This window comes from Pollicipes pollicipes, unplaced genomic scaffold (assembly GCF_011947565.3).
Source record: "Pollicipes pollicipes isolate AB1234 unplaced genomic scaffold, Ppol_2.1 Scaffold_5724;HRSCAF=6776_pilon_pilon_pilon, whole genome shotgun sequence".
NCBI classification, from domain to species: Eukaryota; Metazoa; Arthropoda; class Thecostraca; order Pollicipedomorpha; family Pollicipedidae; genus Pollicipes; species Pollicipes pollicipes.
In genome coordinates this window covers 33,832,291-33,846,952 of record NW_023596746.1, presented here as the reverse complement: position 1 = coordinate 33,846,952, position 14,662 = coordinate 33,832,291, and the positions used below count along the sequence as shown (strand labels likewise).

General features: G+C 47.8%; 1 protein-coding gene across 2 annotated transcripts; it reads right to left on the bottom strand.

Annotated features, from left to right (window-relative positions):
- Positions 1-3,803: 3,803 nt before the first annotated feature.
- On the bottom strand, positions 3,804-13,677 carry LOC119102200 (glutamate-gated chloride channel subunit beta). 2 transcript variants are annotated; one of them, XM_037225550.1, is made up of 9 exons: positions 13,511-13,677; positions 12,776-12,932; positions 8,960-9,150; positions 6,963-7,154; positions 6,450-6,582; positions 6,121-6,282; positions 5,822-5,936; positions 5,386-5,534; positions 3,804-4,707 (listed from the first exon to the last, which is right to left on the bottom strand). In XM_037225550.1, exons 1-9 carry the CDS (start codon positions 13,546-13,548, stop codon positions 4,438-4,440), a joined length of 1,407 nt encoding a protein of 468 aa, XP_037081445.1. In that variant the 5' UTR covers positions 13,549-13,677; the 3' UTR covers positions 3,804-4,437. The 2 variants fall into 2 exon arrangements, with proteins under 2 accessions (XP_037081445.1, XP_037081446.1); XM_037225551.1 differs by having other exon boundaries at positions 13,547-13,677.
- Between the last annotated feature and the right edge of the window lie 985 nt (positions 13,678-14,662).

The following is a 14,662-nucleotide window of genomic DNA, read 5'->3' as shown; positions in this document are numbered from 1 at the left end:
TTGTCAAGAACTCGGCTTATGGTGCTGGACCATTTTGGCAACCAACATCTATGGGCTTGCTCAGTACGTCTGAGAAATGCAACTTGACAAGTATTCAACTATCGTAGTTGAGAATTAAGCGGTCAAAAACCCGTCCGTCCTTTGTGCGCCAAGGACAAGCAGAACTTTGCTAAACGTTAGAAAGGAAAGGAAGGTCACAAGGGAGCTGCGGGGAGAGAAAATCGCAAGACTATCGGGCTTGGCAGATAAGGCAAAAGGAGATCGAAACCAAAGGACTTGTGGACATTGGTTTCTTCTTATGAGTAAACATGGTTGGAACGCGGCCACTTTGTTATAAAACGAAGCCTTCAAAATCTAAAATGCGCCAATGAAACGTATGGGCGCAATGGGCGAACATCGCATTATTGCTAGCCCATTGTTAAACTTGCAGGAGGCTTTCAGCTACGATAATTACTTTTTCCATGTCTGGCATGGGTAACTCTTAACTTCAAAAGCAATCGCTTTGTTTAGTAGAAATCACGTCAGTTACGAAGTTGCGTACTTTTTAGTTTTTTTCTGGTGGGAAGAAGCAAGAACCCCTTGAGGATGCACGCGGTCTGCTTCTTAACATAAGTCTACAGCATAGGAATAGGAGCGTTTCAAAAAGTGTGGGGGGCGGCCAAGCTCAGGGCGTACTTCAGGAATTTTCTTCTGGAAGACAAGTCCGACGACGGGGGGGGGGACTGGAGATGGAGGTTATCGATCTTTATTCAAATGTAATGACTGCTATTGCAGATATGCATCTAGAGCTGTTTCTCACTGGTGCACACTCTTGCCTATCCGCCTCATCTATGTCATTCAGGAAATAAGGCTATCCAGCTTCCCAAGATTATTCTTCCATTTCAACGTTGTCTTTCCTGGGGAGCCGAAATTCCACGAACGGGAGAGGCATTTTGGGTCATTGAGGAGGCATCTGTCTCCACAGGGTAGGTACCAAAGTATGGCCTGAGCATAGGCTGGTGAGAATTTTGAAAGTGAATCGATGACTCATAGTAAAACATATTTTGCATGCGCCCCCATTTCGCTGGGTGCTTTTCAGGAGAGAGATAAGACTGGTCGCGGCATTTTAGGCGGAAACAAATTCGGAAGGTTGAAGCTACCAAAAACCACATGACAAAAGCCACAGAACTGGAGATTCTCCTTTGAAAACCATGCCCCAGAAAAAAGGCCCTTCCTTCATATATTCCTTGTCTGCGCCCTGCTACCATGCGCCGTCGGTGGCCACCGTCCTGGCCCGGCTGTCTCTGAATGACTGACCGCGAACTGATGGTATGGCTGCTTTGTGGCACATTTCTGGATCAGCATTGCTACTAATTGGGATGTAAAGCATGTGATGAACACCTACAACAGTATCTTTTTCCAAATTATCTTCCCTGACACCACACCACCGCAGAAAAATGCCGCCGGAAACTGCCTAGTTTAGGTATGAATTGGCCCAACGGATATTTAACTGCCCGTCATTCAACTTAGATGACTTGATCTGTTTTTGTGTGTAGGCAGGGGTAGCCAGAGCCTTGCTAAGAAGAACACGGGGTTGACAAAAGTCCCTTTATGGTGATCCCCCACAAAAAATACCGCCGGATATAGTTTACTGTTAACAAGGGATACGGTTTTCTTCGTTTCATTGCTATTTTCACGTTGTAACCAGAACAGAAACCAAAAGTAATCGTAAAATCTATTCTGTTTACATGTTTAACACGCGCCAGGGTGGCCGACTAGATACCCTTTGCTCAGGTGAGGAGTCAATTTGACCCTCCTGAGATCTCGGGAACTAAGAGAGCTAGAGACACTAAATTTGCAGGGTGTGTTGACCCGTACGTGAACTCATTTAAGTCACTCAGTTTTACGGAAGCTGCAACCCAGACCATCGCTGTCCTCGCTCTTGAGGTTACGGGCGTACATGTTCAAACCTTTTGATGCACTTTTTCACTAATCCATCCTGAAAAATGAACGTTCATAGACAAACATGGGATGGTCTTGTTCGTTTTCTTTAAATTCATTTCGACCTCCTCCATTCAACAATGATGAGAGCTCCACTATGCTCAACAATAATGAGGCCCCTTATTTCCTTCCAGGCAAATTTCCTTCACTTGGGTAGAACATCAAGGGCACTTTGCTGGTTCCGGTCAAGAGCTGAAGGGCCACTCCGTCCCATCGCAAAGCGTCTTCTGGCTGTTATTCTAGCGACACGGGGCGGGATCTCCTGGTCGATCCTGGGGCCATTGGAAGGATATATCATATCACATTGTTCCCCACCCTGACACAGGAGGCCTTTTGACCCGCGCATTTGGCCCCAGATCAGTCATGCAGGCCCCAGTTCCGTGTTCTTCTGTTTTCTTCAGAGATATTGAGGAATCCCTGAACGTAGATTGTATATGAAATGGGGTCCTAAGCTTGTATTAACATGACTAATCGATGTTCGTCTTAGAATGTTCAAAATTCAGTCAGAATTGATTACAGACAAAAACCATGTAATATGGTTTTGAGCATACGCGTTCGCAGGTCATAGCAACAACAGTCTGAACGCCCGGCGTTGCAGTCTCCGTAGGCCGCGTGGCGTCAGCCTGTGGCTGTGGCACTAAGCGATGGCCAATAAGCGAACGAAATTTATGACGCATCTTGAGGAAGATGACTGGTGAACTAGGTAAATAGGCATGTACATGTAAATGTGGTACAAAAGTAAGCTAAACACAACCTTAATCTGAAAAGCGGAGGGGCCAGTTAACACTGCTAGCCCCCCCCCTTACCACCTTAAAAAGTGGGGGCCATGGCCCCCTTGCCCTCCTCTGTTCCTACTCCAATGGTCTGCTAGTGTGCGCGCAAACTCTATGCTCCGCTCATTTGTTTCTCTCTCAATATATTAGCAAATCACATCACACATAAGCGCAATCATCACACGAAGACGATGCGTGCAGTGATCGATCGCACATGATATTCGGTATCGCAGCCCACCATGTATACGAGCACATCACTTCAGTACTTGCTCATGCATAACTTGATATCTACAGCATTGTGCACAGTAAGCCCGCGATGCCTCACTATCGCATGCTCGTTTCGGAATGTGCGCCACTGCGACCTCCAGCCACGATCACATACAACACGCTATTTACTGCGAATGGTGCGCGCAGAAATGACATGAATGTGTACATGCAGGTGTAAGTGTGGCGTGCGTATTTGTAGTCTTGAAGCATATGTGCGCGTGCGTGTGTGTGTGTGTGTGTGTGTGTGGTGGTGTGTGTGTGTGTGTGTGTGTGTGTGTGTGTGTGTGTGTGTGTGTGTGTGTGTGCGTGTGTTGTGTGTGTGCGTGTGGTGGTGTGTGTGTGCGCGCGCGCGTGTGTATGTGTGTGTGTGTGTGGTGTGTGTGTGTGTGTGTGTGTGTGTGTGTGTGTGTGTGTGTGTGTGTGTGTGTGTGTGTGTGTGTGTGTGTGTGTGTGTGTTTGTGTGTGTGGTGTGTGTGTGTGTGTGTGTGTGTGGTGTGTGTGTGTGTGTGAGGGCACTTTGGAAACCAACCTGGAGTTTGACCTTGTTTAACCTCATCTGACCCGAAGGTCATGCCATAAAAACTTAACACTTTGTCCTAAGTGAGTTCCCTTACAGGCCAATACACTGTGTGAGGTTCGTGTCTCTAGCTCTCTTAGACACTGAGATCTGAACGGAGTCAAATTGACCCCGCACCCGAGCGAACGGTATCCTAATCGGCCACCCTGGCGCGTGCCAATAAGATATGCTAAGGATCTAATGCCCTTGTTGTCCCAGCCTTCAGCTATGGTGTCGGTAATCTTAGGTCCGAAAACCATAATTTTCCGGACGGAAGTGATGCTTATCTGGGTTGTATGGTGTGGAAACTTCTAACCACGCACGAAATACCTTCTTCCAAAACAGACTTTTGAAATGTGCAGGTGTGTCTCTCTCATTTTGTCACTTCCTGCCCCTCTGAAAAACCTACTCCTTGTCCGTTCTGTTAATTGATTTGTACGAACGCGACATCAGTGCCACTTGGGCGCCCGGTGCTAACACTGCCAGTGCGATCATTTAAAAGGACAAAAACAAACGTTGGGTAGCTTTAATGGCGAGCAAACAACAAAATGTCCATGCAGGCTTGACGCGCTACATCGCTCACGATACACACATAAAACACGATACACACTCTAAAGAGTAGCTTGACTCGCAGGTCGCATACCATGCTCAGTTGCCAACTGCACATGGTCCATCCAACAGTTCCGGAATCGCGATCCACGCCTATGTTATAAGGTACACCGGGTGAACGGAGAATAGCTGCGCGCATTGGACGGCATGGGACGGACAGCACGTGCTTAAACGTCATGCGTGGCTGACGGTACGCATCCTGAGCCGTGTACATCTGTGTCACTATACACGTGTAATGAGCCCTGTGCGCAACTATAGGACGATGAAGTTTGTTTCGGGGACGCAGCCAGGCTCGAAGTCATCCTCACGGCACCAGCAGCCGGGACTTATCGCGCCCTGGCCGCCGGCGCGGGTCAGCGTCCATGCCATCTGCGAGCTCCGGTTCCACAGCAAGAAGATGAAGTAGGCGCCGGCGAACAGGGTGAACAGCAGCGGATAGCCAATCAGGTAGACACGCTCGAAGCCAGCCGTGCGCGACAGCCACTCGTGACGCTCCTCCTCCACATAGTCCTGTATGATCGACTGCGGCAGGCGGCGGAGGACACGTCAGGTCAGCCGAAAAGTGAAAAGTCGGCTCGGGTCAGGTCAGTTCCCGTCGGGTCGGGTCGTGTGACAGGCTATGTGTTATCTGGTTGGGTAAAGTCAGGCTTTCAGTTAACATTGGACCAGGTGAGGCAATACCATGTCATTTCAGATAAGGTCAGACCAGCTGATATCAGTTGGAATCGCACCAGGCACGTGCCACGCCCCACTGTTCAACTGGCCTGGATGCGTGCATCAGACTACAGGACGACACAGAAGCAACATCGCAACGCTTCGTCCAGCGGCGCACCCAGGAGGAAAACAGCGACAGGGGCCGTGGTCTGCCCACCAGGCCACTGATTACAAATCTCCACACTACTCCATGTGTTACGTTTACCACTGACGTCAGGAGTTTTCCGGTTTGAGCAACACGCACGCAAACTTTGGGCGTAAATCTCAAACCAGCTTCGCACGGCCTTCTCAATACAAATCTCAACCCGGCTTCGTACGGCCTTCTCGGTACAAAACAGCCCAGCCTCCAGCCCAGCAGTATGCATCTCCTCCAGCTATCGTAACCTTCGCCAGGCTGGCGCCACAACAGGCGGCAGGCCTGACCGGCCCGGCTCGGACCGCCAGCAAACATGCCGTAGCCCAGCCAGCCTGGCGTTCCGACCTCACCTCGGTAATCTCCAGGTCCTCCGCTGACGTGTCAGACGCGTCCCAAAACTCATCGTCGTCGTCGCCGCCGCCGTCGTCGTCAGTGAACGAGTGATGCGCAATGAAGCTCATTGGTCGGAACAGGTCGCGGATCGTCTGGAGCTTTCGACCTGCGGGGAAGATCATCCAGATCTGGCCACTCGGTGACAAGCACGGGGTTCACTCCGTGAGTGCACGGGGGTCACTCCAGTGATTTCAGTGAGACGCTGCGCTTGTGATGGCACTTGTGAATAAGGTACCAACACCCTCAGGTAACCTGGGCGTCCCAATCGTGACAATCTATCTCTGATACTTGACGACGGTGTTGTGAGATGTCTGTTCTTAAGGGAGAGCAAGGGCACGTACACCTAAACACAAATTCTTCTGCGGTTTACCATAGCTGAGGATTTGCCTATACCTGGGTTAGTGAGGAGGACAACCAGTCGAATATCCAGGACAACCAGGAGGACGGAGCTGAAGCAGAACGTGACGCAGACGAACATCCACAGGTTCAGAGCTGTGATGTAGCTGACCTGGGTCACACCGGCAAGACGAGGGGGTCACACAGCGAGAGCATACGACAAAGAACGAAAGACCAGGACGTTGTTCACATTGGCAAGACGAGACGTCATGTAGGATGATGAGGGATGATCGAGGTGAGCTCAGTTACTCCTACTCCTGGCTAGGACGTTGATCGGTGATCGGTAATAGTCCCACCTTGGGGACGCGGGCGGCCTCAGTCTTCGATATGGATAGAAACATGGAGATGATGGTGAGCAGGTTGGTGCTGTTCAGCAGAAGCCGCGTGCGCAGCATGGTGGGCGGCACCAGCACGCTGAGCCAGGCGATCAAGATGAAGAACATGCTGGGCAAGTACACCTGCAAAGCGCGGCACGGCGTTCAGACGGTTATCTGTGAAGACGACACAGAAGGTGCGCCTGTGGAACATGACATCAGCCCGGAGGACTAGCATGCTTGTGATTAAAGCGAAGTGCAGCCTGACAGAGGTAATGTGGTATTCGTGTGCTGCCAATCATTGATCCCACCTGAATAAGAGCGGATTTGTAGTTCCTCTTAAGGACGATGAGTAACGTCTTTTGCGGATGTTGTCCGAAGGCCGAGTAGCGAACCGGCTCGTCCATGCTCTCACACACCTTCAAGCGAAACAGGTCGTGGAACCTACAAATCCAAGCAACGGTCCGATGCCATCACCAAGTAGTTTGTCATTTCCCTGTACGTGCACCGTTTTGATCATCATCATCATAGCCACCGTGACATGCAGATAGGAACGTTTTAACAAACTGGGACCACCCGATGGCAATAATCGCTATAGCGATTTCGGCGCTAGGTCACGGAGACCAACAATACACCACCAAGCCAATCACCTGGGGCGTCTCGTAACCCAACTGGCTTTGGTTCCCGTAACTAAGGTGACCTAACCACCGTTGCTGAACTGAACCCTATCGCCATAGCAGAACTGGACCGGTCGCCGTAACGGAGCTGACCCAGTCGCCGTAACGGAACCGGCCCGGTCGCGAGCGTGGCAGAGCGCGGCTCACTTGAGGAAGCGTCGTGACATGGAGTAGCCGATCTCGTGCCACTGCAGGTCCAGTTCAGCGATGGTGAGGCCCATGGTGCCCACATGGATCTTGCACACCTGCACATCCATCGGGTAGCTGGTGTACACAAATGGGCATCCAACGCGCAGCGCGATGTAGGACGCATAGAACAGCGTGTAGCTGGACGGATATCTGCCGGCAGAGGAGCCGAGTCACGCGGGTGGCTTGTCATCCGGCCCAAAAGAACAATGTGCTGTAGGTCTTAAAGGAGGGGCCCGGAACTCCGGTGAGTGCGCGTCACGCCGAGTTGCAACTCTGCCGGGAACTCCTTATGGCGGAAAACGAAAATTCTGAGCGTAAGGGAAGGGGAGGAGGATGGGAGAACTCCCTTGCTTGTGACCCCAGTGTGTTATCATGCGTTTTCGTGTGCCCAATCCCACGCTGGTGCAAAATTGCTTAAAAATTGGCATAGCATAATTTTTAACGAGCTGTACTGATCGTTGCTGAAAAATCCACGGAGCTTGTTATTGTAAGCAGGTTACCCTGCATAGAGAATAAAAAAAACCGGAGATCAGTTACATCAGCGCCGCTGATGAAAGGTGGGGAGAGGAGGCGTCTCCCCACTCCTTGCCTGCATTGCTTATTTCAGCACCGTAGTTGGTTTTTGACAAAAATCAAGATACACTTTTCATTGGACAATATCTACAGTGAGATAAATCGTCATTAAGCAAATAACAGCTCAATAGGTCAGTAATCAAACCATTGCAAGCGATCAGGGGACGGTTGAAGCGTAAGGCATGTAAATTTGCCACTGACACAAACATAAGTGGCTGAATTTGTATATACAGGCACAAGAAATGCAGATAGGTCTTTCTGCTGCGGGCGTTACCTAAAAAGCTGTTCATCAAACTGATTGTTATGTCCTACGCGAAAATGGCCAACGAATGGAGACATGAACAAGTGACCCACGCATATACCTACTTCGTGAAAGCTTCATGAAGACACCTTGTTGAGAAACGTAACACTTTGTGCGTGACAAATGCCCTCAATTACTTAACAGTAAAATGTGCCCTCACCACAACGAAACTGCACTTGCCCCCTGGCATATTTTGGTGGATACTTACGCCGCTCTCTACTCGAGTGGAACATTTTTGATGCAGAAAAACATGCTGTCCTCCGTGCCAGTCGACTCTGGGTCTACGATCTCGCCCGAAAGGCGCGATGATATATACCAGCAGTACGTCATCAGACTAGCAGAGAATTCAAAACAAGGCTTCTTCGCATAAGGAATGAAAAAGTAGCGGCACAACGAGGACAGTAACGAATTCTGAGGGACGTTGAGCTAGGGCGTGGTGATAAATGCAACAGGCATGAAAGCCCCTCACGCGTGAAAAAGAAACAGGCAAAAAAACTACCGTTTTATCTTCTTTTGAAAACGTCGTTGCTTACACATGCATCATGAAATCGCACAGAGAGCACGCGGGAGCAAAATCCATTCAACCATATATGTCACGTCACAGGTGAACTAGACACATATTCTAACCGATACCACGATTCCAGCTAATGGCATCCCTCCACGCGGGTTAGGATTGTGTCGCTTTAAGTGGTGCAAGGGTACGGGGAAACGTTTGTATCCTTCACGCAAAATGACGCCGAAAGAACTGTAAAACGCTTTGCAAACTATTAGAAAAAGCAGTGTCCCATGATTTTTGGGGTACGAAAAAATTGTTCTTTATTTTCACGCCTGGTGATGTAGCCAGCAAAGTTACACCCATCTTGCTCATCAAACAGCCTCGATCAATATTGCCACCCTTTAATGACTGCCTACCCCACAACCATCGCACAATCATACAGGTTGTGGGCTTGGAGAGTAGTGTAATCAATGCACGAGGTGGATGATCATTAGTCCGTATCGTCTGTGCAAATCATGCCATAACCGAAACCGTTCGATGTGTTCTGTTCTGTTTGTGACTGCTCGTAGCTGCCAGCTCTCTCACAGTGCGTAGAAGATGGTCGGCTTGAGGATGCCACTTTGCTGCACGGCCCGGACGTTCCCAGTGACGATGTCGGGCCTCCAGAGCAGCTTCCTGACGTGCTCCGTCAGCACCACCATTGGCAACGGGCTCTTGAACTTTCGCAGCCTGGTGTCGTTCCACCACACGCGGTAGAAGCAGGAGAACTGTATCTCCTGTCAACAGAGGCGAATCCAGGATTCCTTCAGGGTAGGGGCCACACTTCGCTGTAGTGGACCCCAGAGCTTGCCTCTTACCCTCTCATAAGCCCCCGGATGTTGGCCACTTCATTTTCATATTTTTATTTCCTAGTCGGGAAACCATCTTCCTCTGCGCATTGCAGAGTGCTATATATAGTACGTATATAGAGTACATATACAGTACGTATATATATATATACGTTGAGTGTGTTTATTTTGTTCCAGAGGCTGATGGATCCCAGCGGCCCAAGATATGCATTTTGAAGATATATCGATGCATGTATATATGTATATATATATATATATATATATATATATATATATATATATATATATCTCTCTCTCTCTCTCTCTCTCTCTCTCTCTCTCTCTCTCTCTCTCTCTCTCTCTTCGAAACTCACACTTAAGAATATAGCAAAGACTATATATATATATATATATATATATATATATATATATATATATAAGCTCACCATTTTGTACGCTCAAACTTTTGCACCGGTATTTGTCTGGCGACGGAAGATCCTAACCACATGTGTCAAGAGGTAAGCGCAGTTTTGTTGTGGTGAAGACGCATATCACTGTGGCTGCAATCAATGGTATTTGTTACAAACAATGCTTCGCGTACCTCATACAAGTGACTTAAATGACCTGTCACCAACTAGGTATTTACGGTTACTAGGTAACTAGGCTTTACTTCTTCATGCTTCCTTCCGTGGAGTCCTCAGGTGTAAAACAAAACAATCAGTTTGATGAAAAACTTTTTCCGTAGCGCCCGAAGCGGAATAACCTATTTAAATCTCTTGTTGTTGCATATAAATATTCAGCAACGTATGTCAGAATCAATGGCAACTTTACTTGTTTCACACTTTGACCGTACCCTGATCATTTGCAGTGGTTTGATTACAGAGATATCGAACTGCTATTATCATGGTGATTCACAAATATCTGTTCAGTGACGATTTACCTCACTGTATTCATGGTGCAATAAAAAGTGTACATTGTTTTGTTTTTTTACTTCTGTCGAGACCCATACACTGTGCTAAAAAAGAATGCGAGCATGGAGGAGGGGGGGGGGAGGACCCCGCATTTCCATTGGCGGCGCTGACGTGGATCGATCTCCGGTATTTCGTCTGGGGATGTACAGACACTGTGGCCGAAGGGACACTCAAAGTCACAATAGGAGGGGGGGGGGGGGGGGCACCGCGGATAACAAAGGGTGGTGGAAATGCGAGAATGCAGCATGGAATCCAGCCTCCCTAAATACTTCCCCCAAAAAAGATTCACTGAGCTTGACCCAGCTGATCTCAAGGTATCAACACTCTTCTTTTATTGCTTATGTTGAAGTACCTCTTTGACTTTAAAAGAAGCCAGTGGCTGTCAGGGGATACAGTTCTGCATGCGTTTTGAAATAAATAAAAGAAATAAACCAGGGATCAAGTGATTGCATCGAATAGACGGCGGACGCTATTCAAATAGAAATAGGTCATTCGGCCTTTTACATCAAGCAATAACAGTGGGGAGCGTTGCCGGCTGTGCTCGGGGTTTTACAAAAATATGAAGCTGCCCGTGGATTGCACGTCGGCGTAGATTGACGCAGGAGAACCAACTGCACTAATATGCCCAACCTCGTTGGTTTGGGGATGTTCATCTTTTCCTTAGCTACCCACGAATGCTATATCAAATAGTTTTAAACGTGTGGGTTCGCAGTCTACAAGAAAAGACAAAGACACTGCGTTTCAGTCGTGATGAGCCGTGCGGCATCGGCGACGCAGCCAACACTCTGCGTGCAAAACGGCCACCTACCGCAAAGGGAAACTTCCGAGTTCTTCATGAAATTGATTAATATCAAAGAGGCAACGTTTTCAAAGTACCAGCCCGCAACTAGGCTCGGCAAGGCCAGCTGGCGATCAAGCAACCCAAAGCAGGGTGCGCTAGAATGCTGACCCGGAATTACACGGAGACCTAGCTATCGCGATATTTTTTCTCATTCCTCCTAATTTTGGTGAAGATCCGTTGCGATTTTGTGTGACTTAAAAATGAAGATTGTAGTGCCCAGAATTAAACGTTTTGGAGCAACTCGTTCAATGAGCTGATTCAGGATTTCGTCAATGTGGAGTAACGGATATCACAGCACTCCCTCTTGAAAACAGAGGTAATGTGACCCTTGGTGGTATCACCTGGAGTTGGGTCCCTGTCGAAAATGGTGGACATGATACATCGAAAGGTAGGTTTTTAGCGTCCCTTCGCCGAAAGCACCAATTTAAGGCCTTATCAGGGAGGAAAGCAAGTAGATCATGGTGTCCGTTTAAAAGGAAGTGTTCGTGGCCATCGAAATGGCCGGCTTGGATTTTGTGCTCCCGGAAAATAAGTGCTTTGGTGCCCCCGAAATTAACGTTTTGGTGTCTTCCCATCTGCCAATCGGGCCGATACAAGATGTGGTTAATGGAGAGGCGTGAGCACTGTGGAACCCCTGGATTTTGGTGTCATGAAAACAAGGGTGTTGTGACTTTTTGTGATAACCGTGGGTTTGAGTACATCTGGAAAACAGGTGTTACGATGCCATGAAATAAAGGTTTTTGGTGCCATTTCGCCAAGAGGGCCAACCAGAGTTCCATCACGATGAAAGACACGGAAATAGCTCTGCCGTCAAAAGGCAAAAAGACCTAAGCACCATTAGGCAAAATAACACTCGGACCCTTTTACCTTTGGACGGTTCCTTGGATGTGGTGGCTATTGATCAAAAACATTTGTGGGCCCTAACTTGAAGTTTTTGTTGCCCCCTCGCGCAAGTGGCGGATCCATGATTTTATGAGGGTGGTATTCCCAAAACTGTTATCTTATGCCCCAGGAGAACCTCTTCGGGACACCTCATGGACAATATATATGTTATGCAAATATTTTAACGTAAACGGTGTTCAACATGCACTGATTAAAATTGTGATGAATGGGGAAAATATCCTCATAGACAGTTGGTACATTTGGTAGATAAATACACAATAAGAGCCACGTGCAGGGTAACAACGCCACGATAACTGCATTTCATGTGGATTGACACAGATGGTCCAAGATTGGGAGAAATGCTGCTCCTGGGAGTCACAGAACCTGCATTATGCTACAGCCGGTATAGCATGAAGAGAGATGCTGCTCCTACCAGAAATGATATGGGTAACTTAAAACTATTCCTGAAGCAGGAAAACACAGTCTATGGCAAGATCAATATGCTTTTAAAGGGACAGGCACTTAATTAATGCCAGCTTGACATGAGAGCAAGACACCTGATCCCAAAACTACGAATATGTACATATATATATATATATATATATATATATATATATATATATATATATATATATTCCGCTAATCATCTGTTACAATTAATGCCCTTTTTGTGCGCATTTCAAAGTTAGCAAAAGTCGTTGGCGAAACGCTGCACTGATTCAAGCGCCGCAGTATAAACAAATATCCGATTATATTTTACTCGCACCAGCCAGCTACGCATTCCTACATACCCCGGGCACGGCTTCTCCAAGGTGTAGCGACAGTTGCCCACAAGTCCTCCGCCGGCCTCGGTCCAGTGGGAGGACACCTTTTCACTCACTCCCTGAATCTCGTCGACCTTCAGCAATCTCATGAACTGGATGGAAATCTTGACGATTAGCCGTCCGTCGGGATGTTCGGAGGGCAACGGCGGCACCTCCTTTTCGTAATCAGCTAGCGCCGTCAGCAAGCCCGCCTGGGAGGCGGCCGGCGCAACCCTGCAGGGTTGGCCCAAGGCAGGTCAGCTGGGAGGAGGGGAGGGTAACGGGAGACGAACTGAGACGAGGATAGGAGGCGGGGAGGCAGCGGAGACAGAGGAAAAGGAACAAGGAGAGGTGGTAAGGAGAGAGGGAGGGATGAGGGGATGAGAGATGAGAATGATGCATGATGGGAGGGGGATGATGGAGGAGAGCGTAGGAGTGGAAAAGAAGGATTCGAGAGAGAGGAGAGATCACAAGAGCAGGATGAAAAGGAAAACAGACAGATTGATGAAGTAAGAATTCACGAATGCAGTCTATTTGAATAAACAATAATTTTTATTCTGACTTTTTATTTAGCATGTGTAATGACAGCAGCAACATATATGGTTTTGTTACAGCTCTGGCGCACTCAGACTTCGGAGAATATGACGTCACCATTGAAAATTACATGCATTTCCGTGATTCTAGGGTCGGTTACAAACCATTCCTAACCAAGCACAAATCCGATTTCAAGCGCCACCGGCGTATTACAAAACTGACCGGGCAAGGAGATGTTTCCAGATCGGCAGAGGCATAAAGAACCACGCTTTACTTACCGAAAGAGCCATAACAGTACAGCGAAGGTAACGTACATGGCACAAAATGCAAGCACAGCGTCCAGGCAGGATGCTGGGGATGACTTAATTCAATGTTATCTCGAGTGACCTTGATTTCGTCTGTCCTCTGTCATCCTGAGCCGGTTCATATCCAGTTTGACTTGACGCAAAACGTAGGTCCCAAAAGACTGAGACGCACGAATTAATTTCTGCGCTGTCTTTTTCAGTATGTCCCGTGCAAACGCATGCGGTAATTTTAAGGATCTCCTTTCCGAGGAAACAGTGAAAGCTGTGATGAAATGCCGCACCACATCGGCTCTCAATACAGACCTGTTGAGGTCGCACTAAGATAGTGACATTGTAGGATGACTCCCAGCGTAATGATTGCATTGCCGTCTCCCCGTTTTACCGTGTTATTTACCTTTTGTTATTACTGCCTTAAATGCACCATATTAATGGTAAACGCACCCTCATAACTAAAAATCACACACTCCCATTTCCTTGGGGCTGTGTAGGAACACTTTTTTGTCCATCGCACCAGTGTTCTGAAACTACTTTTCGCTTGAGTGGAAGGATGCTACCACTTTTGACAAGGATGTGGAAGAGTTATATAATTTTCGACATGTTTAACGCCAAAAAATGGATTACAGCGCACCCCATTTGACTGCTTACTAATCATTATATATTCCTTTCTCTTTCAGGCCTGATCGTCATCCTATTGGTCTGGCGTCTTGCTTAAGTACAGGTATTTCCGAATTTCAGATTCCCTCACCATCCATCGTCCTCTGACGACCACATTTTCACAGTTTGATGGTTACTTGTAATCGTTAGTCATGCCTGTTTTACTTGAATTTGTATTTTAGTTGCAGAGTGACCTTTAGGAATTTCTCTCAACCTAGCTGTAGCGTGCACTATACACTGACAAAACCATTTCTCGGCTCAACATACGTTGAAGATGCCAGTTTTTACAGCAAATACGTGATATGGAGTCAAAAGGAACTGAACCTTCCAATGGGTTGTATTATTCAAGACGCGTGGAACGAGCAAAATGCATCCAATGGGCTCTTCTCAACCGCCTACAAATCCTGAATTCATGACATATGTCTACTTTTGCGTATCATCTTTGCCAAAACACTTCCACAGCGAATGTAC